Source organism: Zonotrichia leucophrys, chromosome 2, assembly GCF_028769735.1.
Source record: "Zonotrichia leucophrys gambelii isolate GWCS_2022_RI chromosome 2, RI_Zleu_2.0, whole genome shotgun sequence".
Classification (NCBI taxonomy): Eukaryota; Metazoa; Chordata; class Aves; order Passeriformes; family Passerellidae; genus Zonotrichia; species Zonotrichia leucophrys.
The window spans coordinates 62059800-62085905 of NC_088171.1; the positions used below are offsets into that span (position 1 = coordinate 62059800).

Consider the following 26106-nt stretch of genomic DNA (forward strand, 5'->3'; position numbering starts at 1 on the left):
CAGTTCAGTTAATCCCAAACACAACTATTAATAGTTGGGGTGGGACCAACTCCAGGCACTTGTCAAATCTTCACTTCTGCATTTGTATTTCTCTATTTGAAAAAAAGCCCAAATGTCTTCTAGGTAAAAATCCCAAACAGACATGGTTTTCCACACCCTCCCACAATCCAGTTGACAGAGAAAGAAGTTACCTTTTGTGGGCCTTGACATTGTAAGTCCCCCTGAATAAGCACAGTACCTGTTGCACAGAGCTCGGCAGCAAACGAGTCCAGAAACATCTCAGCATTTTCCATCATCTGCTGAGTACCCTGAGTTTCTAAAGCAGCAACTTGCCCAGAAAGAGATGATCCAGAGGGGACCTCAAACTCAGGAAATCAATCTCATTTGTACTACTAAATGGTTAGTGAAAAAACACATGTGATTTATTAGATATGATTCATCTTGGTTTGGTAGAAAAAAAAATTTAAACTAGTCAAAAGAAAATTTAAAGCAAATATTTCAACGGGTTTTTGTTAAGACTCCTTATTGGAAAAAAAAATTTGTGCATCCACAAAAATTTACCATTTATTGCCTAAATTGCACAAATGGAGATGGGGACCCTTCAAGTGCCTCCTTTAAACCTGGTGTAAACACTAAGTCTCCTAACATGCATCTTGCAGTAAAAGCAAAAGGAGAAAAAACCCAGAAATCTGCACTAAGCATTTTACAATTTTTTGGTAACTGAAGCACAAATAAAACTATTACTCAATTCAGTGTAACTTGTTTTTGAAATCAGGAATTTGATTTTTTCAAGAATGACAGTCAGGAACAATAATACAGAAAATACACAGATTTTAAGACTCTTCAATAAAATTAATCAAGAAAAAAGAGAGATAATGCAAATTATCTAAAAAATTAGGGTCATGTAATCTAAAACTCACAGCTTATTTGAACTTTAGCATAAATATCAGAATTAAAGGGCGTTAATTTTTTTTTCTTTCCCATATAAATAAGTCATATAAAGATACTATTCCACATCAAACATTTGATATAATATCAATAATGTTGTTACATTGGATTTTATGCCACCTATTATCTTCCACACACAATCTCAATACTTAACTTTTCATTTATTATTTGCTTGGATTTTTTTAAAAGCACCTTTCCTTCAGTGATTTTGCTCTTATGTTCCATACTGATAACCACAGTTTAAATGCCCTATTCCTCCCTATTCTTCAAATCTTACAAATTCATACATATCAATGAGATTATCATAAACACATGCTTTTGTGTACTTGATAGGTAATGCAAAATATATTTTTTTTTTTTAAGCTCATAAATCTTGTTCATGGAAAACTCTTTTTCCATTAAATTTCTCTCTAGGTCAAGTCTAAGAACAAATTCAAGACATTTCCAAAATTCTTATTTTTACACCTCCTTTAACACATTTCCCTTTCAGGTCTCAAAAAAAAAAAAAATCAACCTTGACCTGAAAGGCCACAAGAGACACTTCAGTCAGACACTTTGACAAGATGTTTTCATTTTTGGTGACATTTAAGGTGTCACACTGATGCCAGCAAAATAAGTTGGTTTTATTATTAGCCAGCTAAAAGTTACCTGCTTCTGCTGATGAGCAGTAAAGGCAAAGACATGAGCACTTACCTTTAAACACTTAGGTTGTACAACACTTTAAAGAACAGACCACTAAACCACCCAGAACTATGAGTACATAAAAGCCCAGGCATTTCTCATACTGACATTCAGCAAGACAGTATTTTTGAAAAACAATGGATTCTCTAGTGCTTGTCTTGTTTTTCAAGTTTGGGGGTTTTTTTATGTGAAAATTTGAGACTAAAGACAACACAATATCAATTGTAAGTTTGACATAGGAGCTTATTTCTCAGTCTTTACTGTAATCTGAGAAATGAATAAAGTGGTTCTCAGTATTTTGTCCAGATTTCCCTTAGGACATACGAATATGGGCATAAGAGAAGGGACACAGATGAATGCTCTGCTCAACAGGGAGGAATTTATCTCCAACCTCAGAGAGCAAATAATGTCAGAATTACGGCTATACGAAACTGCAAACAACTTCAGAACAATCTCTTCTCAGACAGACTGCAAAATGCAGCTTGTTGTGTGATCCAAAACCACCTCTGCAAGGAAGCATTTGCCAAAGAGGCAGGCAGGAAGTCGCCTCACAATGCTCCATGGTAACCTGCAATCAGGTTCCAGGATGTTAAAGCTGTCTCATCCTCTGAATCAGCCTTCAAAATAATTGGGAATGTGGCATTGAAAGGATTGAGCTGGGAGTGCATGAAACTGCAGATCATAGTTCCACAAAGCAAAATAAAGCTTGGTGCCCCCTCCCAACTCTTAGCCTTTCCCTCACATAATTTAAGTTGGAAACTGAGGATTGTGTTAAAATTCTGGTGATCTTCCTTTTGGGTTAAGAGAGTCACAAAACTGCGCAGTGTGGGAAGCCACCTAGTGACGGAGAAGCACAAAAATGCCTGGAGCTGCCCAAAGTTTTAACGAGATGACGCAGTTGGAGCATGTGATGACCTCTGTTTTTCTCACTGACTTACAAGTTCTGTGGTATACTACAGTTTAGAGAACTGCACAAGTGATTGTGATTCCTGGCAAGTTTTATGAGTCTTACTAAGTCTTGTAAATGAACTGTGAAATAGCAAATTTTCTCGAGATGTACAAGAGCAAAAGGAATTATATCAAAACGTATAAGGAGAAGATCTGATACAAATTTTAAACTCATGGTGGCACTATGCAGAAAAAGTTCATATTTGTGAGGCTGGAAGGAAATAGCCCAGGGGAAGCAAATGTGCAAAAATGGAAACAATCAAAACAAACTATTTTCTTCTAACTCGATGCAGAATTCAGTAGACTTGAAAGAGGAAGTTTTCATGACCCAGAAAAAATAGCTGTATTACATGTACTTAACCAACATTTTTCAAAAACTGAGAGCTCACAAAGTAGCATGAAGACAAAACATTGAACAGAGAGATTTCCAGGCCAGTAGTGCTCAGTGTGTACAAACAATGTCATAATGATTTTTGCCTATGGCAAAGAACTTTACCAGCATGTACCTTCTGACTCCACTGAAAATCCTCACTGCATGAAAACTGCAAAGAGCCAAGTGGACAGTGCAGATTTAGATGTCAGTTTACTTTGACATCATCAAATAGCACCATTGAAGCAACAGGCACAAAATCCATCATCATAACAACAGGGAAATCAAATATAATTGTTCCATTACATTATAATACAAGCAGTATTACAATCTAGTATGAAATTGCCAGAGTACGGCATTCTGAATAGCAGAATAAACACCTATTTACAGGAATAATTCTTAGATGTCATATGCCAGCAAACTTAACGAGGGACTGGCCAGGTATTTCTTGGAAAGGACAAGATGCATGCTGTTCATTGAACACGTGCTTCTCCTAGAGCCATTCTAACAGCACTGAACAACAGCAATGAAAAATACAACCTGAGAAAGGAGTATGAGTTTCCGAGTCATACCACAAATGATGTCATGACTGCAGGTATTTGATGTACTAATGAGAAAAGTCCTTTAAAGACTCTTTGAACGCTTTTTTTTTCCCCCCCTCTCAAAATTTCTCTTGGCAGAGGTTCACGCTCTAATCCGTACAGGGAAAGTAAAGAAGCCCAGTTCAGGATTACTTTGTCATTGAAAAAGACAGCATGACATCTGAGAAATTCAGATCCTATAGCTAAGGGGTTTCACAAGTTCCATACTTGAAATCCCAGGGACAGAACTGAAATTCAAAGAAGTGAGTTCAAGCAGAGAAAACTCCCAAACTGAGAAAGAAGTAGCACTGCAAAGAGAGCAATGGTGGCAGAAATCATGAAGGTATGTACAAAGCTGAGAAACAACAGTCTAAAAACACAACAGAAAAAAATGTTTCTTACAGGCAAATACTTAGTGAAAAACTTCTATCCTTATTATATATTCAATACAGGCATGCAATAAACTTTTTGTGTATAAACATCTTCCTTTTTGTGAGGATCATCTTGAATTCAAGATCAGCCTCCTTTCAAGGTTAGCATGGTGGCAGACATTTACTCTAAGGGATCTGCAAAACATCTACATCATATTCACTATTCACCATAGCAATTTTGTATAATACAGCTCAACACAAATGGCAGAAATACTGTGGGCAACAGGAGAAGGAACTGAAGATATCAACACCTTCCACCTTCCCAGTAGCAGGAGGGAATTTGTCACACTAAACTCCAGTCCCATGAAGATGATCAGGCCTGATACTTCTGTGGGATGAGGAGAACCACAACTACCTCCTCCAAGAGAGAGAAAGGGTTACCTCCTCCTCCTCCTGCCCTCAGCTGTTGATTCCCATGAGCAATTGACTCCTACAAGCTGCATCAGCAGACAGAGGCTCTGGCACTGAAGGAGGTGCAAAATGAGCTGCAGAAGACAGAAATCAAGCTACTCAGGAGGTCCTTTCCTGGTCCAATCCACTTACTTTTCTTCCTGCTTTCTAAAATGACCTGCCAGCATAAGCTGCTGAAGGAAACCCCCTTGTGAAACACGCCACTTTTCTGCATGGGGAAGCACAGTAGGCAGGGACATGCTCAGCAATGGGGACACAGAAGCAGGACAGACAGAACAGAAATGACTACAAGCACAACAAGCTGGTAAGATCAGCACATAAGCCACACTGATAGATCACCTCTTTATAATAAACAATACAATTTTCCCAAGATTTCAGCGAAATTGCTACCATGAAGCACCTAGAGACTTTGCTGCACTTTTTTAAACAGAATATCACATATCATTTTATAGTCATTGTACAAATGCAATTGTAATAATTGTAAGAAATTACTAATAACTGAAAACGAGAAAAATCTTTCAGAGATTGTCATCAATATGCTATTTAAATATCTAATTAAGAAAAAATGACCTTAGCTGTGAGTTACAGTAAGTTGCAGTAGAAAGAGACCTTAGGCAAGAAAGTAGATTGTTAGGACTTTGTGTTGTAAACAACTGATTTTCCTTTTCCCTCACTTGCAGCCATGTGGTTTCTGCAAGTTTTGGACTACCACCTTTCAGATTTTATTGCTAAAATTAAAATGCCTAGATACACACAACTATGTCACCCATAATTTTAATTATGTAAATTGTTCTGTGAATCGTGCCAAAACAGAACAGATTAATATCTGTTACATGCACATTTGAAATACATACTTGATAGACAGTATAGCCAAAATCTAAATATATAAACATGCAAATACCAATTGAATATACACAAAAAAGCCTGATGCAGAGGTTTCCTTTCAAAAACACATACACTACCTTTCTAGACTTTCTACCTTCCCTGTTTCTGAGGGTAACTGACATGATAGGCTCTAGCATGTCATCAATGTTTCAGCTAAATAGTTATGAAAAGTGCCTATTTAATATTACAAGGTAAGTAGGGCCAAAGTAATTACACATAGCTTCATATTTCCTGGGGAGTTCACTCTAAGCATTTACCTTGAACTCCACTAGAAGTAAACACAATATGTGTGCATGTAATATGTAATTATATATTATTGTAATCCAAAGAAATACTATTTTGCCTCTCCAAGCATAATAATTAATGCAAATCAAAACATATTTTCATCTTGTATTCTCAAAATCTTCTTTTGACTTCACAGTCACTTACATGAGTACCTTCAAAAGTAAAACATCAAAATATGGAAAAGGTGTGTGTTATTAGTTTGTTAATAAACAAACTAAATCAGGTAAATTGAAGGTGTGGAATTCATTCTTGTAAGTACTTAGTCAAAAATTTTTGCAAAAATATGAGCAGATTTGTAATTCAGACTCGCTATTCATTCAAAATGGGGACAGCAATATTTGGAGGGCAATTTGAAAACACTGTGTCATAGCTGGATAGACAAAAATATACAAGCATTTGCAAAAAAAAAAAAAAAAACCCAAAAAAAACCAAAAAAAACCAGTCTATCACTGTCAAACAGTAGGTGATCCAATTTTTCACATACCAGAAAGATTTTCACTTTCCATCTCACTATTTATTTTTATATAGAGATAACTTTTTACCAAGGAATAGATTTCAGTTCACAAGAGTAAACACAGAAAGCCAAAGAAATGGCTGTTCTGCTGAACTGATGAGATTATTAGTGAAATATCCCACGAATATCAGCACAGAAAGGCACTGGCTACACATGCTCTCACACTTCAGCCACAACATCCTTATCTCAGAAATCAAAGGTATTTTGATATGCATTTAAGATGGTGACTCCAGAAAATTCCTCCCTGTTACAAAGAAATCAAAGGGGATGTGAACAAACAAAGCATTTTCAAAGGTGGACTCACAGGTGTAGGTGATGTTTGCTGAATGCCACAAAAAGGTAGAAATCTCACTCAGTTCAACCAGTCAAAAATCTGGCCAGGCAATACACATCACTGCAAGAGCTCAGGGATTTACCAGTCACAGTTAAGGACTCTTTTTATTTAATAAACAGCAATAGAAAAAAATCTAGTGGATGCTAGTAGATTTCTTTATTACTTTACTAAATATTAATTTTAAATCACTCTTTAGACTGGCTAGACCACATTCAGGTATAATTAGATATATATCTATATTAGATAACTAGATAATTGGACACAAACCCACAGAAGCATCCTGAAGTGTTCCCAAGGACTTCAGTATCCCTCAGGGGGGTATCTTATGCTGGCAAAGGAATATCTACTGTTCTAACTGGACTCTACACATCTGTCAGTGTACCGGCATCAAATAGGAACCAAAAGTTTCCCCTCCATCAGAGCAGGAAAATAGAACACTGTGCTTCTCTTTTTGACCTCACTTTTGACATTCTGTCACTGCCCTCCTTACATTCTGCTGGCTGGGAAGGCCTACTGGTATTTCTTGTTCTTCAGATATCTCACCCAACTGCAGCAGAGATGGAATATGATCTCTTTTTAATGCCAAAAGCAGCCTGAAATTGGTGTGTATTCAATGAAGACTACCTGTAGCAAAATGAACCTATGCATACCACCAAAAACTTTCCAGACCTCTTACCAGCATTATTGTACCTTTTTATCAAAGAGAAAGCCAGCTAATGCTGTGAAGTTTAAATGTGACAAAAGTTACCTGAATCAATTATTTCAGATAGCCACCTTAAAAAATAGAGAGTTGGAAGCATTTCATTTAAGTTTATGACCTCTTTTTTTTGGCACAATTTAAAAAAGACAAAACCAAAAATACCAAAACCCAAATTACCTACACTTTCATGGACATACAACTCCAAGTATTTTATACATTCAAACCTAAACAAATGCTGAAATGAAATCTATTGAAAAATTATGTGATCTCATATCTCATATAAATTAAAATGCACCTCTTGGAGAAAATTCAATTTTCTTACCTCCCAATTTATAAAACTGAATAAACTGTTTACAACACAAAATGATGAAGAAATAGAATTTTAACCTTTCACAATACATAACCAGGGAAATATTCCTGCTTGGGAAAATCAGGATTGACAACAGTAACTCTTTAGCTTCTTTGTAATGCTAAATTTTTGGTCACCTGACGCTGCAGCATATGTCACAGCACACGCCACAGTCCAGACTGCCACAATATACAGAGACTCACTATGCCGCATCAGAAGGCTTCAAGCAGCCACTATTCTTGCTCTTTAGCCCAATCTTTTATACCCCTCACATTCATGCATATTACCTGTGTGTCCTCTCTACCTTTCTGTGGCTGATCAGTGCCCCTGGGCCCTCCATGTCTCATTGCTGCCAATGCTGTTCACCTGTCCTGCACAGCTGTAGCCCACTGGGGATAAGGCTCCCCCCAGCCACCACAAACTGTGTGCCTACAACTTGATCAATAAAACAAACTCAGTTCTGTATGTAAAACTACCTTTTTTTTTTATTATTCTGCTAGATTCAGATCCGTTGGCAGCTCAGAAACACTTTGAACGACCACCACCAGATAATATGACTTAAAACACCCCTACAGAACTAGCAGGATGCATCAAGCTTCTAAGCAATACTATGCTCACTCTCAACATAAACATTGCTAGCAAGGGCTGTGCCATGAGCAAAAAGGTTGCAGTTCATCAACACAGAGTACTAAGCTTGAAGTGTTATGCTTTAATTAGCATTTAAACACAAAAGCAGATCTGACGCTCTTTCTTAGATAAAGTAACATGTTGATCTTCTCTAAGATGCTCCAGCACTGCAGGAATAATCTAGTCTAATAGATGCATGTACATTGCTATGCTCCTTTTGGTTCTGAATTCCCTGTTCAGTATATTTTAATTCTTCTCTAGCCAGTCATATGAGCAGTGTAGTTACTTGCCTGTTCCATTAGGAGAGGTAGAAACTTCAAAAATAGTATGGAAAGCACTTCAACAGACCATGTGCAAATCCACCCATCAGTAAATTCTAGTGTGGGCTCATTTTCAGGTGATTATTACACTCTTCTCATGCTTCCCAGGGCACCCAGAAAAAGCACAAATAAAGTCATATTTGAATGTATGTGAGTGTTAATAAGGAAGTTCAAGTAATACCAACAACAAAGATACCTGAGTAATGGTCCAAGCTACAAAGCAGATACAGAATTAATTAATATGTGGAAAACCAAGTCCTGATCCCATTAAAGAGAGCTGTCTAGGTGGCTACATGGGTTCTGAAACTGGCACTAATGAAGAGGAGACCCAAGGAAAAAAAGATTTTTCCATGAACCTACATGAAGCTGTAATACAAAATGAACTTGAGAACATTTTCTTACTTCAAAGTAACAGAATAATCACATTAGCATTAGTTTAAAAATTTATGCCTTTTATCCAAACAGCATTTAACATGCTTTTCTACCACTATTACCTGGCTTGTTCCAGTAAGATAATGACCTGTGCAATACATGCTTATGACATAAATAAAAGTGGAAGAGATTTATCCAAATGCCTTAATTCAAAGCAGAGAATTATTTTGGAGTACCGGAACAATTCTCTGTTTCCAGGTTCAGATCTACTAATATCACTGGGGGACATACGAAGATTAAGAAAGCTATCTGGGCACTGTGACAATCCCTGGTTTTTGACTGCCTATTTTATAGAAAAAAAAATTTATTTGAAAAAATATTGCAAAGTGTTTTCTAAACAATTACAGAGAAGGTAAACCATACAGGAAGAAAAGGTCATTTATTTCTTAGGAAGAAATTACAGAGGCCAATCTACAGCTTGCATGGGATACTGGGATGGTAAGGCCCTCTTACACATCTGCAGATGGAAAAATGAAGAGTCACTAACATATCTTTGCATGTCAGAGAAGTCTGGTAAATCTCCTGTGCCTCTATTCCAGTAACTCACCATTAGTCTCTGCAAACATACTTGGAAACTCTGAAACATGTCACTCCTGGGATGGGAGCTTTTCTCTAGAGTCAGAGTCTGTTGACAGAAACCACCAACTGTCATGGTAAATTAAACAAATAGGTTGGATTTCTCAATAAGAAAACAACAACCCTCAGGACAACCAAAATTAACAGCAGGAAAAAACTGTCTTTTACTTTAAAAAAAAAGAACTAAATAAAAAAGTGCCAAACACTGAAAAAGTCACAGGTCCCTGTAAAGGCAGAGCAACACCTTTTTAGGGACAAAAATGCCACTGTGTAAAACCTCGGAGCCGGCTCACAACTGACAGAAGAGTACCTGATCTTCACAGCTACTCCATACCTAGTGGGGTTTTGTTTCGGTTTATTTTTAATTATAATTATTACAGACTGCACGGTGCAGTGGACAATATGTCTGTCCCTTGATGGACAGATATGATTTATGCAAACAGCTGAGGACACTCATGTACAGCAGCAGTCCGGGCAATACAAACACAGAGGGACTTGCGCATATGCAGGCATGCATTTGTGCTTGGACAAGTACAGAAAGAGTTCACAGCTACTATGCAAGGACAGAAATCTTTGGGCCAGGAAATTTTTCTTCCTCCATTTCAGAGAGAAGGAGGACTCAATAAAAGAAATCTCAAGTCAAAATTATCAAATTTGACATCATCTTGAGTTAAGAAACAAAGACACAGATGAGAGATGTCTTAACAATCAGCATTTCTGGATATTCCCAAAAATTAAGTGGTCTTTCTGAACCCTCAGAAGAATAGCTCCAGCTGGCAGATGTCCATGCACATAAAGGAATTCATCCTACTGGAGAAGGAAAGGGGTTAATGTGAGCCATTGAAGACTCCGGTGCTTTGGGGAGGAGGGAATATACATGCTCCAATAAGCCTTTTCTTCCCCCACAGAATTACAGAAGAGGCCAAGGTTTCATTAAAACCCCAGCTGGAAATGGTAATTCAGCACCACCTGTCACAGCCCCGTGGGCACCCCCAGGCCCTCGCTGACCTGCCCAGCCTCAGCTGCTGCCTCCACAGCTCATTCTGCACCAGGAGCCCCAGTGAAGCTCAGGCTCTGTTCCCAGACCTGGCCTGAGCTTAAGTACCACGCCTGCCTCTGGTCCTGCACTCATCTCCTCAGACCTGTGTTATCTGTACTCTTCAGACCCAGGCTGTGGGTGATCATTTCATCACCCAGGCACATGGTGTGACTCTTAGGGCTGTCCTGTGCAGGGTGAAGACTTGGACTCTATGATCCTTGTGGGTCCCCTCCAATGCAGCACAGTCTGTGTTTATGGAATTTTCCATGCCTGGGACTGCTCACGGCTCCTGCTAGCAGCCCCAGCTTTGTCACACAGCTCAGGCCCCATGGCACCGGGTGTCCTGCTGGAGTGGGCACTGCCTGTGCTGGCAGCACCCTCACCTCCTTCTTGGCCTCCCTCACGGAGAAGCTCTGCTCATGCTGCTCCCAACATTTAACAGTATCAGACAAAAATATTTCCAAAGAGGAAACCACTCTTTTTAATAAAGTATTTTTGACTATTTTAAAACCACCTAGTCAAATCCAAACTCACCCCTCAATAAAGATCACCGTACCAAAAAATACTCTTCAACGTTTCCTCAAGTCTCTACACAGAGAAAACTCAGGTCCAATGTGGTGTTGGTACTAAAATTGGCATAACCAGACTACTAAGGCAAAGCTGATAAAATTAGCACAGTCAAATCACAGTGACTACCACAGTCTGTGTCTTGTTCTTTGTTCATTACATTTTTGTATTTTCAGAAACTGCTGCACATTGCTGCCTTTCAAAGCTATGCTTTGTTTTTCAAACCCAGACCAACGGGCAAAAAAGCCACCTACGATACACAGCTGTGGAGACGAGGAAAGGGGAAGAAAAAGACAGGAAAACCCAAACACCTGTATTTCAGGAGAGGAATGCAGGCAATATAACACAGATTGACATAGTAGTTAATTTAGGTGTCTTATACAACTAACTTGTTTGTTTGAGGCTTTAAGAATGCTTTTGCCTTATCAAATTATATTTTACTTTTTTCTCAATGAAACAAAGATGCGTTTTGTGGCTTCCAATATTCTTTTATATTGTCTTATGGTAGTAAGCAGGTATTTAATTGACCTGAGAACAGCAAGAACTACTATGCAATGTAATTTTTGTTTGTAAACTATCAGGTTCTAAAGGAAAGGGTTTCTGAGAGTAACTTCTTAGGAGATGTTAAGAGTCTGCCTTTTGATCAATTTGGGAAGTAATGTTTTTTTCAAACAGTAAAAAAATACATCTGTTCAAAATATATTTTAAAAAGTTTCAAATGGTTGCTACCCTCATCAGTCAGCTAATGCTAAGTGTACATACCCTACAGTACCCTTGTATTGACCTCTGTAATTAAGCTAGTAAAAATCTGATATTCGAAATAACAGTATTTCTAATTTTCCTATCTTAAGTCCATTACTATACATCAAAAGACAGGAACAAGACCATAGCTCAATTAGCTTACAACCTAGACAACATTTACAACCAGAAAGATATTATAACATTATACTGTGATAAATATTAATGGCAAAGGAAAATTTTTACCATCTGAAAGTCAACAAATGTAAAAAATTGTTTTAACCATGAAGAGGATTTTGATGGGCAAAAACAAGATGTTCATTGCAAAGAAAATAAGGTAAAGAATTTAGAACACTTGAAGTAACTACACCAAAGAGCTTATATCCAGACTTCAAAACCAATCTGTGAACAAAAATGCAGTTTAAAAAGGTATTACAATTCAGCAACACAACAAAATGTCACCCATATATTTACCAGAAGTCAGAGGAAGAAAAAGTAACCACACTAAATCTTGGACTGATATTCTGACCTAAACAGCACACTAGGTTTCACAGCAATTATGAGGCCACATTACTAAAAGACAAGGAAGTAAGAATAAAGATAGTATCAGAACTCCTCTATGAAATGTTTATGAACGTGCTAATTCAAACTCAGACTTGAGATACACCACTTTTATTTTTCATTCTAGGCAGTAAGTTCACACCTACCTGGGATGCCTAGAGCAATGCATTTTAAATTCAGCCATGGAAACTACTACATAAGTTGGAGAAGATAGGAAAATCAGAAGAGGACTGTGATTCTTGTTGTTGCTGCTTTATTTCTTTTTTTTTTTTAATAAATTGACAAAATGGAAGGATACCAATTGGCATTGATAAATGCCTTTGAAAGCAACAAGGGAAGGAAGATTAAAATGGAATTCCTCAAAGTAGGAGTACAGAACAGAAAATGCTTGTGGCCTTGCTGGGAAATGGGCATCCAGAGTTGATGGACAGGAGAGAGTAGCTTGTTCAAATGAATATAAGAATGAAATATATACATGATGACTCTTTACAAGCAGGTTAGAGGAGCAAGACAGAAGTAACTATATCAAATTTAGCCATTAATAAATCTGGGCTGACAATCACATCAGACAGATCTTAACAATGTTTACAGATCATAATGAGTTACTAAAAATATTCTGGAACTATCATCTTAGAAATCACAAAATCACAGAGGGGAAAAACCCTATAAATGCTCTTTTCTTTTCATTACCAAAGAAGCAGAGATTTATTTTCCAAAATGAATGTAATTTAACATCTTAAACTATTTAAAAGGGGTCATCCTGCCTCCTTCTGTGTAGCTTAGGAGTAGTACATTAGATCTGCAGAAAGACATAAAAGGAATTCTTCTACAGTACTGAATGTTTTGTAAATTTGGAAGATTCTTACCCTGTATTGATGGAAATTATTTCTATCAGTGGATTCTTCCTAATCTTTGGCAAATCCAGTCGTGCTCCCCCCAAACGTTTTCCATTATCCTTTTTCTGACCCAGCAGTCTCACAGAATGACCTTCAAATAAAACAACAAAAAAAAAGCAGTCATTACAAAGAAGTCTCATAATAGTTGTTTTGATTTGCTCTTCTTCAGAAGTAGTGTTTATATTTCAAAGACTGAAAATGAGAATGAGATGTAATAATATATTTCTACCATCTGGAGCATTTATAAAGAGACCCTGACAGGTAAAATAAATCATCTTAAAATGAGAAAATTATTTCATCCAATTATCCCTTCACACTTACATTTTCTGTTTTATATGATTAAAATTATCTAAGCAGTCTCATTTTCAGATTCTCTAGCAAATAGCAACATAGCAATAATATTTAAATGAGTTGCACGGCAGGATCAGATGATTCTTCCTGAAAATTTTAATTCAAACCTAAATTAGGAGGTAATAAACAACTAAATACTTTTTTAGCTTATTACATGGAGAACCAACACATTTCAAGGTTACCTGACTGCGTGAGTCTGGAAGTGCTGTGAAGCACATCCTCACACGTCCATGGCTAAGCTGACTACTAAGATTTGCACATATTCCTCCCACTCCAGGACAACTGCAGGTCAGAAAACTTCCTCACAACTACTTTCCTGAAGCCATTAATGTTCAGGGAGTAAAATACAAATAATTTCACCAACTGCCTGCAACATCAGTCATGCCACGACAAGTCCTATACTTAAAGAGCACAAATGACAGGGTTCACTGATATTTTGAAGCAAGAACTAACAATGAGGAATCAAAACAATTGTTGTATTATTGCATAAGGCAGTCTAAAGTGTTCCCAAGTTATAAGTGTAAGACTTGTATCATTTACTCCACAAAGCCTAGGACAGGCAGGTGAGAGACAGCAAGGGAAAGCTAATGGTAGATGCCTGAATAGAGTTGGAAGACAGTAAGTCAGTCTTGCAGGAAAAGAAAGTATGTTTCTCTTGAACCTGGAAAACTCCCTGTTAGTAAACCCTATAGCTCCAATCCACCACATATTTCAGCAAAGAAAAAGCTAACCCTAAAATAGGAGGGGGGTGAGAGGAATGCATTAAACTATGAAGTACAAGTCGAGCTACATCCATCACAGCAAAGCCTATGACCACTTCAAATCAATTAAAAACTGTGTTACATCAAAGCTCCTAACTTATGTTACCAACAGCTATTTACTTTAATAGGAATTTAAATTAATTCCTTCATCAGTCAAAGCCTTTTTTCACTGCCTGTTTTGAGTCATAAATTAATTTTTGAATAATGTGGCATTCATTCTCTTAATTTATTTCCTTGGTATAGCAACAACAGCCTAGAAAAAAACCAACTACTACTTCTAGAATAACATCTTCCTCAAATTTTTTAAAGGTACATAAAAAGTTTAAATCAAAAATGTGATCTAATGAACAGGAGAGCAGGACTGACCTGACAGCATAAAGGTTAATACCAATAGGAGACATAATGGTTAACACTGATAGAAGACATCATCATGTCAAAAGGAAACAAAAGGCGTTACTTCTGCAGTTGCATTTGACAAAAATTTCATTATATCCTGTGGTGAATTTAGTGATTTGGTACTTGTGCTACTAACATTTGCTAAATTATTCACTTCTACCTTTTCCTGAGAATAACAGCAATATCCTTGTCTCACAATACCATCACTTATTTTCTAATCTAATGCTTCATTGAAGAGCTGCAAGCATGGCACCATTTTATTCACTTGTATAACAAAAGTGAGTGCCTTAAACCAGAAACAGAAAACATTCCTTTGTTTTTCCTTAATACTGTGGTTTATTTGGAATAAACCACTTTATCCATTTTTTAAATATTCAGCTACATTGCCATATTAAAGGTGTATTTGGATTTATGGTTGAAAATACAGTGGAACAATTCACTGTAGCCTTAAAACAATCAAGTTTAACAAGTTACCCGAAGTTTAAAATTAACACACTTAGAACTGGGGTCAAACCACCATTCTTAAGATTAAAAAACAAGATGAAAACAACAAACCACAAAACCAACCTGCCCTCCTCCCCAAGTAATATCTCATTGTGCAGAATCGGGGAGGCACATATTCATCTCCTCACAACACAGACCCTCACAAGCAGAAGCCATGTGAGTAACTGCTCTCTAACAGGAATTTAGCTCATGCTCTCCCTTGTACAGACTGAGAACAGTACTCAAACAGGCAACCACCCCCAAAAACAGCCCACAAGATGAGGCATTCTACAGATAGAATATAGTTTATTGGGAGAATAAGACTGAGCTGCTAGTATTGTCAGAGACTTCCTTTATTCAGGAAAGATATCCCAGCTCTGTGACCATCCCCCATGTGATCCACTGAAAGTTAGCACCCACCCCAGCCCTGAGCCTGAGCTCAGGAAATTCATGGCCTGGCAATCAAATGCGGCACCTTATTCTCACATAAAATACACTTCCCATATTCCTCCTGAAGGACACTGAAGTTTGAATTAATACAGGCTTGTGAGACCTGTGGGGTACTCAAGAATAACAATATCCCTGTACTTTTCAGTCCAGACATCAGAGGCTGAAAAAATGCCTCAAGCGGGAGATGATTTTTAGCAGAGTTTAATGCTTCCAGAAGGCAAGCAGCACATGCACATCCAAATACTGTGACTGGTATGGCAGGCACACTTAATTATTTTCCCTAATAAGAAAACCCCCTCAATTACAGTATTTCTGACCTTAAATCCTTTTTCCCCTACTCCATACAAGGACTATTCTGTTTCATTTAAAGTAAGCACTAAAACATCTGTTTACAGAATTATTTCTATTAATAAAACATAACTTGATAAACACTGAATCATACTTTTTCACATGCTGTAAATCCTTTTTCCCTCGTACTTATTTCAAGAAAACTTAAAAATAAGTATTTATCTTCAACTAGGAAAAGGCTAAATAACCTTTTTATTTTTAGATTGCCTAACCAGCACTATTAAGCCCAGATCAACAGCAAGTTTAACAGAAAAAGTAGTAACTTTAAATCTCATTCATGACCTCCTTTCAAAGCTTAGAATGGGACAAAACACTGCAATTAAGCTTTACTTCTAAAGCATTTTATCTGATTAAGTTACTTTCTCTGTGACTTTACAGGTTGCATAACTTACCTAAGCAAAGCAGGTGTCCCAAACTTAAAAGGAATCTTTCTTTTCATGTTTGTTTTCTTTCCTTTTTTTTTTTTTTAAGTTTAGTACAACATTTTTGAAAACTGAGTTAATCACAAGTCTATTACCATGATAATGAGTGCTCCATCTCAGATATCAAACAAACACCACTCCTTTTCTGAGGGCTCACTCTACAATGCAAGCTTTGAAACACAGCTTAAAGACAAACAGATCTAGTCAGGTTAGATAGGAAAGCCTAAACGATCTAGGCCTATTAATTGCTTCTGCTATAAAAATAACATTTCTTCTTCCATACAGTCTAGCAGCAGATAAAATTCCACTAAGAAAAAACAAAACAAAACCTGAAAAAGTTAATTAGTGGTTTAGGTCATGTGTCAGAGCAGTTTTTCACTAATTAGTAGATAATTAATACAGATTACAAATAACAGAAGTACTAACCAAGTCCAGCAAGGACACTTGCAGAGCAGAATCACTCACATCAAATGCAAATGAAATCAAGCTAGGAACAATTTAAAAAGAATCAGAGCTCTCTAGTTTTCAGAATTGTTTAATATTAAATTCATCTTTACATAGAAGTCAGCAGATGCAATTCACATTACTTGGTACTATCTGCAAGAAGGATGAGGTTGGAATGAACTAACCAGGATATTAAATCCTAGTGTTAGTCTAAAAGAAGGCATTTAATTGTGTCTAGTTTGATCATTCAGTATGCAAAATGAAAATATTTTCAAGGTATTTATATTCACTTGTTAAAAAGGACACAAAGATTTTTAATGGCATGTACATATACCTCTAATCATAAATGTATGTGCTTCAGGACTGATGGAAAAGGCCCAATCTTGAAATATAAATATATGAAGGGAACAGGTAATGGAATTTCTTTGTCATAAGATTATAGCATTAAATGTCCTGTGAACCTCAGGTTACCATCACATCCCTGAGACCTAGAATCACAGAAGCATGCTAATGATGTTAGAGCATACAGATTCAAATGGGACTGGTACCTTCCTAGTTTATTACAAGTATAAATCAGGGGGAAGTAGCCTGGCTCAGTAAATTTTAGCAAACTTTACCTGGCTATCAGCATCATATCAAATACTAGGAGATCTATATTATGGTTAAAAAATGGTCAGTTTCACTGTGTCCATAGGCTTACACTCCTCAAGAACTGCTGGGAAATTATATCTGCTTGAAAGATGGAAGAGGGCACCCACTGAGGGTCCCTCCCCATCCCTGCACACCCCACTGGATCTATACAATGTGACTCTGAAACACAACTCCCAGCCAGACACAGATTTCTTAGCTTCCGAGTTCAGTGCAGATATCTCAAGCAGCTCACAACCATGATTTTACAGAAAATCCTCAAAGATGCAGGAAACCTCAGCCTTGGCAGCAACAATTTCTATTGTTTTCTGCTTGTTCTGTTACACACTCTTTCCCTTCCCCAGTTACATCACTATGCTTAGAGGTTATTCACCATTTCCTGAAAGACGCTTTTTTCCTCAGAGCACGGCTGCCAACGCGCTCTTCTGCACCTCTCAGATGTCTCTCACCGACATGATTTTCTCCAGCATCTTTAAGGAACAGGATTAAGCACTATTTCATGTACTCTTGCACATGTTTCCTTCCACCACTGTTTGGCTCTCAATGAATAGAGAGCTTCCTTTCCTCAAGGTTAGCACTGGAAAAAATAGCACATAGGAGCAGTGTAGCTAAGGAAAGGAAGGTAAAAGCATATGAAGGGAAAACAAAGAAATACATTTCTTCAAAGAAAACTTAAAGGAAGAAGGGTAAAGCAGAACCAAAAGCAGTAATAAAGACTGAAAGAAGCATCAAGCAAGGGCAGACCCTAAGCTCCTCTCCCATCTTTTCTCCCTGCCCTGCAGCACAAACATGCTGTCCCACAGCAGACATGACTGATTTCAAAGGAATTCCCAAGCTCCTCAGAGCAATCACATGCTGTCAGACACACACAAGTGTAAAAACAAGGACACTAACTGGTTTAGAACTCTGCTGTTTGGATGCTCCCATCCAAACCAAGCCCATTGGCATCCCTGAATGTCATCAGAGGCATGTCCTGTCCCAAGTAAATTCAGGGAGCAAAGAAAAGCCAAACCTAACTGAGAGGTTTATGCCCTGCTCCTGACCAAGCAACTAATAAAAATTATTCCTCTTCTAGATCAGTGAAGATGGGAATGTTCTGTAACAGTCAAACTCCTTCATCTGGTGTAGGTAGGAACAGGGATTAACTCAGACTAATGGTGTCAGAGTTACTGATGTTTCCTTGTGCTTGGGCCAGGCATCCAGTCCCATTAGGATGCTGATAGCTGATGCTGTGTTTGATCCAGTCTCTGCATTCAAAACTCTTTCATGAAAAGATTGCTTTCCACGCTATATCAAATCAAAAAACTTCATAGAAATGTGCAGGAATTACTAAGCATACAGCACATTTGCAACTAGCTTGAAATACAGAGAACTACTAAGTGTTGCACTTGGAATTAGCATCCAACAATAATACTGCTCTGGAAGATTCTGGAATGTGAGTGTCACACTGGTGAAGACAGGAGCTTTTTAAAATTCACTTAATGTAATTTCAAAAACAAGATATTCAGTAGAAAAGGTCCACAGGTGTCCCATATTGCTAAAATTAATACACTACTTTCTCTTCATTAAACATGCAATGCCTCTTTATTCTTGGCATGTATCCAGTGTATGACTCAATCATAACAATATCTGTAAGCACTAAAACCCTACTGTACAAGAAGTCATACAGAAAAAGAGATAACTATTAACAAGAAATTACTGTCCATGTAAAAATTTCATCAAGTTAAATTAAGAATATAAGTATTCAGGAACATTTTTGACACATCCATAGTATTTTCCTCTATCACAGCAAAAGCATTTGAAATGCTTAACAGGCACTATTAAAGCACTACGGCTTTTTTATTTTTAGGATTCACTAGCTCCATCCTACTTATTCTGAGATCATGCAATGTTATTTTCTTTCTGGAAAAGTGCCTGAACGTTGAATCTCCTGTGAGTTCAAAATGCCAGCCACAATTCCACAGCTCAGAAGGACAATACTTAGAATCGACTACAGGAAGAGTTCCCCTGACCCTCTGTCCTCACCTCTCTGTGAAGAAGAAATGCATTTGATTAGGATCAAAGATTCTGCTCAAAACCTCAGGAGATCCTGGAGAGAAACTTCCAAGGGAAAAGACATTTTGAATCAGATAAAACAGGCTGCATTATGAGGAAGGGAAGTGCTGAAAGCAGGATTGTCAGAGCCAGCTGCAGCAGCACAAGTAACTTGCCTAATGTTTTGGGGTGTGCAGGATGAACAGAGCAAATTTAGCCTCAGAGTGAAACGCTGAGCTGAACTTGTCACTGCATCCAAAATCATGAGGTACTCTTTACATTTACCAGCCATGACGATTCTCTAATAGAGCTAAATCCAGGTGAGTCTAACCAATGTGAATAGGACAGAAAAATAGGGATGATGTAAGATTCACCCAAAATGTGGAAAAGAGCACATACGGGTTTGGAAGAAAAGGCAGCTTTTCCATGCACATCACAGGCTCATTTAGCAATGAGCAATCACAGGTGTGCTACTGAGATTTTCAGTCTGTTTCCCCCAATTGCTTGTTTTTATCTTCTGTGGCACTATTTATCTTCCATTCAGTTTCTGTGAGCTACTTACAAAATAAAGTCATAACAGTGACAGTCATAATAAGGATAGTCAGTTCTATCAGATTTATAAATTAAATCAGTGAAACACCTACACTGAGAAAAATAATTACTAAACCTATCTAAAGTCCTGGATCATCTCACATACCTAATAGTCCCTGCATGCCCAAAAGCATTGGAACAGACACAGCAAAAACAGCAAAAAACTTTCTTGTAAGAGCAAAAATCAGTTGATAGTAACAGAAATTTCTTGCCCCAGCAGGGACGACTTTAATGTTGAGCCACATTATTATTGATGTTTTGCAAAAGCAATCAAAATCTGCCTTTGCAGAAACAGTTTCTCCACAATTACTGTATATTCCTCATCATGCTCTAGATTTTTATTTAATTTACAGTCTACAAAGCTGAGCTCTCTGAACTGATAATGGCACAGATCATGGTATTACTATTTGGAACTCATCAGTACCCTTCAGTACATCACACTTTTAGTAAGCAGTCAGAAATCAATCAAAATGCAACGTGGTGCTCTCACTGAAGCCTCTGGCCACATGAAAAAACACTCATTTAAAAACCATACAGTGGGACACCTTCCAGCCAGGTCTTTCATAAGCCAATGTTTGTTGTCAAAGTAGCTCTTAAATAACAAAAGGGGGAAAAAAGCTACTTGTTTGAGCAATGACACTCTTTCTACCCATAATGCTCTGATGACAACAAAAATATAATTTTGTTTAAATAGGAGTATCTCCAAAATTCCCAATCCAGGGCACACAAAACAGAGGCAGGTGACATGTACCACATTATGCCATTAACCTCGGTGATTGATACATACAAATGAGTGATGGGTGAATCCTTTAATCACAGTCACGGCCCCAAGTTACTGACTCACTGTAGCTCTGCGTATTCCCACTGAAAACATTATTTCAATCCCATCCAACTTTCTTAAGTCTTTTAAACACAGTCCTTGGCATGAGTTCATAGAATTCTTAGTTATGGGGTTGGAAAGGACCTTAAAGACCATCTGGTCCCAACCCCTGTGCCATGGGCAAATCTCCCACTAGACCAGGTTGCTCAAGGCCTTATCCAACCTGCCTCGAACACAGCTTTCCCAGTTAGTGCCCTTACTTTTCCACAATCTCAGCTTAAAAGGCAATTCTACCTCCTAGAAATCGCATTAGGGACATGGTATTCTCCCAGGGTGTGTGGAGGGGGCTGCAGGGGCCGCTGCAAGGAGAGGCCGGGGCTGCCAAGAGCCAGACACCGGCGGCTCCAGCCGGCTCTGAAAGCCCTGCCACAGGTACCATGGAGCTCTGCAGCTGCCACAGGGGTAAGAAAGGGACAAACACTGCCGGGCAGCCAGGAAAGAAGCGTGAGGGAAAGCCTTGAAAACAGCAAGGAGAGAAGAGGAGGAGGAGATAGAGGAGAAGGAGGAGGTGCTGCGGGTGCTCTCCGCTGGAGAGGAGGAGAGCAGAGCGAAGCCGATCATGCCCCGCAGCCCGGGGCAGAGCGGGGAGCAGGAGTGGGGCTCCTGTATAAAGTGCACGAAGCCTGTGGGACCCCCACCGGAGCAGCCTGCTCCTGAAGGACAGCACTCCCCGCAGAGGACCCGCGCTGGAGCAGTTCCTGCATCCCCAGAGCCCACAGGAATGCCCCAGGCTGGAGCAGGAGGACAGCGTGGGGAAGCAGAATCAGCACAGGGGGGCTGCACAGGACTGACCACACACTCCCCGTCTCTCTGCACCGCTCAGGGGAGGAGATGGAGGAATCTGGGATGAGAGAATGAAGCTGAGCATGGGAAGAGGGGTGGGGGGAGGTATCCATAGTTTCTCACCGCTCTATTCTATTTTTAATTGCCAATAAATTAAATTCATTTTCCCCAAGTCGAGTCTGTTTCCCTCATGATGGTAACTGGTAAGTGATCTTCCTGTCCTTATCATGACCCGAGAGTTATCCCATTTTATTTTCTCCACTGCCCTCGTGAGTAGTGGGAACAAGAAAGCAGCTGGGTGGGGGTCTGGCAGCTAGACAAAGTCAACCCACCACACAGTGAAATAAATAAAACAATCCACCCAAAACTGCCCCCCTCACCCCTCCTTTCTATGTCCTTTCAAAGGAGATAGAAACAGAGACACAGACTTGATGAGGCCACTACCCTCCCTCTGACCCTCCTTAAGCTGCATTTTGGCACAAACAGTCACTTTCCTGACTGGGAGCCAAATGATACTTTTCCTCAAATAAGAACTCCCGACTCCTCCAATTTTTATTCTTCAATTTGGCCTGTCATCAGCTTCTTAAGTCAAGGCTACTCTTCCCACAGTCATAGAAATTGAAAATAGTCTATTTTATCTACTGTTACCAGCAGATTCTAGTGAAATCAAGCAGCACATACAAACACTGTTTAACAATCCAGCATTCATATACGTACAGATAAATACATATACACACACACTCACTGTCAGGTGGACAATGCAGTATAAATTCTACACTTTAGCCTATATATAATATAGGTACCTTTTATCTCTTTTTCATACAAACACTGCAATTATCATGAATCCTGCTAACCACATGATGACAATTAAACAGTTGAGCAAATAATGGTCAATGTTTAAACTGGGAAGGGATGGACAACTTCACCAGACAGGTCAACGTGACTGAAACTGGGAAAGGTTATGTTAAGTATAAAGGGCTCAACCCTGAAGTAATTTCCTTCGGTTGTTTTTTATAATCAGGTCTAATGACCCATTGTAAAACTATGTTTTGTGAAAGCATTAGACAGACACAATATGGACTAAACTCAATTCAGCCTATGTCCCTCATCTCCCTAAGGCCAAAGCTAAAAGCAGACTGTACACAAACACTCTGGTCCCATGCCTCCCACCCCCACAAACCCTTAATAACATGAGATTTGAGAGCATGTCTAGAAAGGAAGGGGGAAAGACCTAAATATCTGAAGACCTAAATTCAAAGCCAGAAAAGAAGAATTTCTCCATTAAGCAGTTAACATTTCTCCTTTAAAATATAGAAGAAATGTATTCTCTTGCCTACTGTAAACTGTTTATAGCCAAGCTTGTATACACACACAGGCTTTTTTTTAAAGACAGATTTTAGAGTGATTCATAAAAAGCTGACTTGAGCAGTCACCATAAAGACATTCTGCAGTTCCAAAGACAAATCCTCAGCTTATTAGAGCATACCATAGAAACTGGTCATCCCAAATAACTTTTATATTCTATACAGAAATTTTACTAAGTGATGCAACACACATAAATTATAGGCCTGTTTTCACCTAGCTCACAGACACCACAACTCATTAGCAATATTTTCCTAACATTCTATGTCATCATAACACCTTACTGGAAAACTAAGCACATGGAGTGGGTATGTTGCCCTAATGTAAAAATCGGTGTAAGCCAGACTTAAAATTTGGGAACGTGCAGATGAAGCAAGGTTTACTGAACTGTTAAATCAGAACCCTGCATGACAAAACCATTCTGTTCTATCAGGAAGAATGAGAGACACACTGGCTACACAATTGTGGATGTCACTTTGAGAAACTCAGTTCTGAGACTGTCAATGAATTATTTTGTCTAGTTCCTCACAGGCAGTATAGAGGTTTCAGATTATAAATTACCATATTATATGAAAAGTACATGAAGATGCCTCTAGTTAAGATATATCTTGGGACACAGTATAAATATTAATTAGACATGACCTGCATACAAATACTGCACTGCTATTGAAGATTGCTTCTGGAAGTGACAATTTACCTCTAATTTACCTGCTAATTAGGAAATTTCAAAGATTCATTTCAACACTTGTGATAAAAGTTAGGATGGCATAAAAATGAGAAATCACTAAGCATCTTAAAAGTCTCTCTCTCTCTCTCTTTTAGCTGTCAGTGCAACAACAAATGTGCACATCCTTCTTTTCCATTTTCTGATGAAACGGGATAAAAAGATAAAGTCACATAAAAAGTGTTTATCAGAATTATCTGATGGAGAGTTGAGAACTAACAATTACACTGACTTCACACATATGTGGTAAAGACCACCACAAAGATATATTTCTTGAAACTACCATCTCTTGACGCAGCAGAATAGAATTGCTCTGAAAAGGTCTTCCTGACAATGCCCTTAAGACTGAGAAATAAAGCTAGAAGAAACCCTTTCATATTTCATACAAAGAGTTCTAAATAATTCCAAGAAATCAATTTTCTTTGGGAGTGCAGCAAGCTTTCAACCAAATCCAACAGGGAAGCCATTTTCATGAAAAACTGAAAGGATGACTATTAGGAAAAAAAAAAAGATAAGGAAAAAAATTCTTTCTGCAAACTTTCCCTTTTTGTAAACTGTGTACTACAAAGTTCAAGCATCCAAGAAAAAATTAAGGTACCACTTAAGAAAGAAATGGGAAGCCAGGGATAGCCAGACTTTTAGACTTAAAACTAGCATCAGGGTAACCTATTTCCACCTTGGTATTTGGACAGAAAATCCAGACAAGTCAGGCTGACCAATCTACAAAGCTGTCGTACAGAGCAGAGACACTATGAAGTTCCACTTATTCAAATTTTTTATAAACATTCAATATATAGTATTTTTGAAGCTTTCAATATATACATATTCACACTGCAAGAGTATATCACCCATGCAACCTTTAGATTTTCTTAAAAAAAAAAAAAACCAAGATGAAACAAATTGTGTCATACAGCTATAAGAGACACCTAGCTTAAAAGTCACAGGTGTAAGCTGCCTCTGAATTCAGAATTCATATTTAATCTCCTGTCCCACACCACCTCAATCTCCTGAAAGCAGTTTCAGAAGCTGTTGCCAACAATGTAGACTCATGAAAACAAAGAGTTACATTTCATTTGATCTAACACTAATTTAATCTTCTACCATGTATCTATTTTATATAATAAAATATTCTAATCAACAGTCTTCTTCTCTACAGTATTTTAATTTGCTTGGATAATGGGAGTTCACAGTTACACTCTTCATAAAACACAATGAAAAAGAGCTTCACATTCTTCTCCATTAGTAGATGATTCCAAAGTACATAAAATAATGCAGCTTATTGAAGTAAATTAAATAAATAGAAGTAAAAGTTCCTAATTTATGGCTGGCTCTTACCAAAGTAAGCCATTCTCCTATGCTATAATCCCTGCCAACTTGATTCTCCTTCCAATGGCAATCTGATTGCCACAGATGGGTTACAGTTGGAAAGGACTCTGGAGACCACTGAATCCAGCCCCCTCACCCAAGGAGAGCCACTGAGAGCCAGCTCCCCAAGACCATGTACTCTTTAACATTCAGTCACCATAACCTGATTAATTAACTTATCAAAAAAGCAGTAATATCTGGAGTCAGTATAAATATTACAAACCCCATTTTTGTCAAGGGAGGGCATGCTGACCCAGGTTATCATCTTACTCCTTAAAGAGCTAGTAAAATTTGGGAAAAAGCAGATAGGGATCTAAAATACCCTTGTAAAAATCATGAAGCATCATCATTTCCAACATATTGTCATGAACACCATGATGTTTCTGGGAAAACAGTTTGCCTTATTAAATAAAAAATATGTACTGAATATATTTCTTCTTCGTTTGTATGGAAAAGTAGGTTCTACTCCCCAAAAATACATGCCATAAGTTAAGGACAATCTGGGAAAAATTTTGGTTGGAAGTACATAAAAGTACAGGTTTCATTCCTGAAAGCATTCAAAGCAACATGAAATCTTAAGGCCTTCAAACCACAAGCCTTACACCACACTACACAATTTCGTGATAAAAACTTTTTTTCCTTTTAAAAATTTGCACTGCTTTAAACTTTCATGCTGTAGTTCAAAAAAAATTATATTCCAGCAATAAAGTTACTGACAATGTCTTGTGGACTAGACACTTGTTTATATTGAAAGTACAGCCAATTAAACTAAAACTTGTAAATTAAAGCTTCATGGAACAGTAATTTTTATGGCCTGATAAGTAATGGAGACAAACTTAGGTAACCCAGAAAGGCCCAGACAAATATATTA

At 38.0% G+C, this 26106-nt stretch overlaps 1 protein-coding gene across 7 annotated transcripts in view; it reads right to left on the bottom strand.

Annotated features, from left to right (window-relative positions):
• Positions 1 to 26106, bottom strand: part of CDKAL1 (CDK5 regulatory subunit associated protein 1 like 1) — a 380595-nt gene that overhangs the window by 226255 nt on the left and 128234 nt on the right. For all 7 annotated transcript variants that reach the window (XM_064705180.1, XM_064705176.1, XM_064705178.1 and 4 more), the window contains one exon: positions 13164 to 13284. In XM_064705180.1, coding sequence (XP_064561250.1) covers positions 13164 to 13284 — 121 coding nt within the window. The remainder of the gene's footprint in view (positions 1 to 13163; positions 13285 to 26106) is intronic.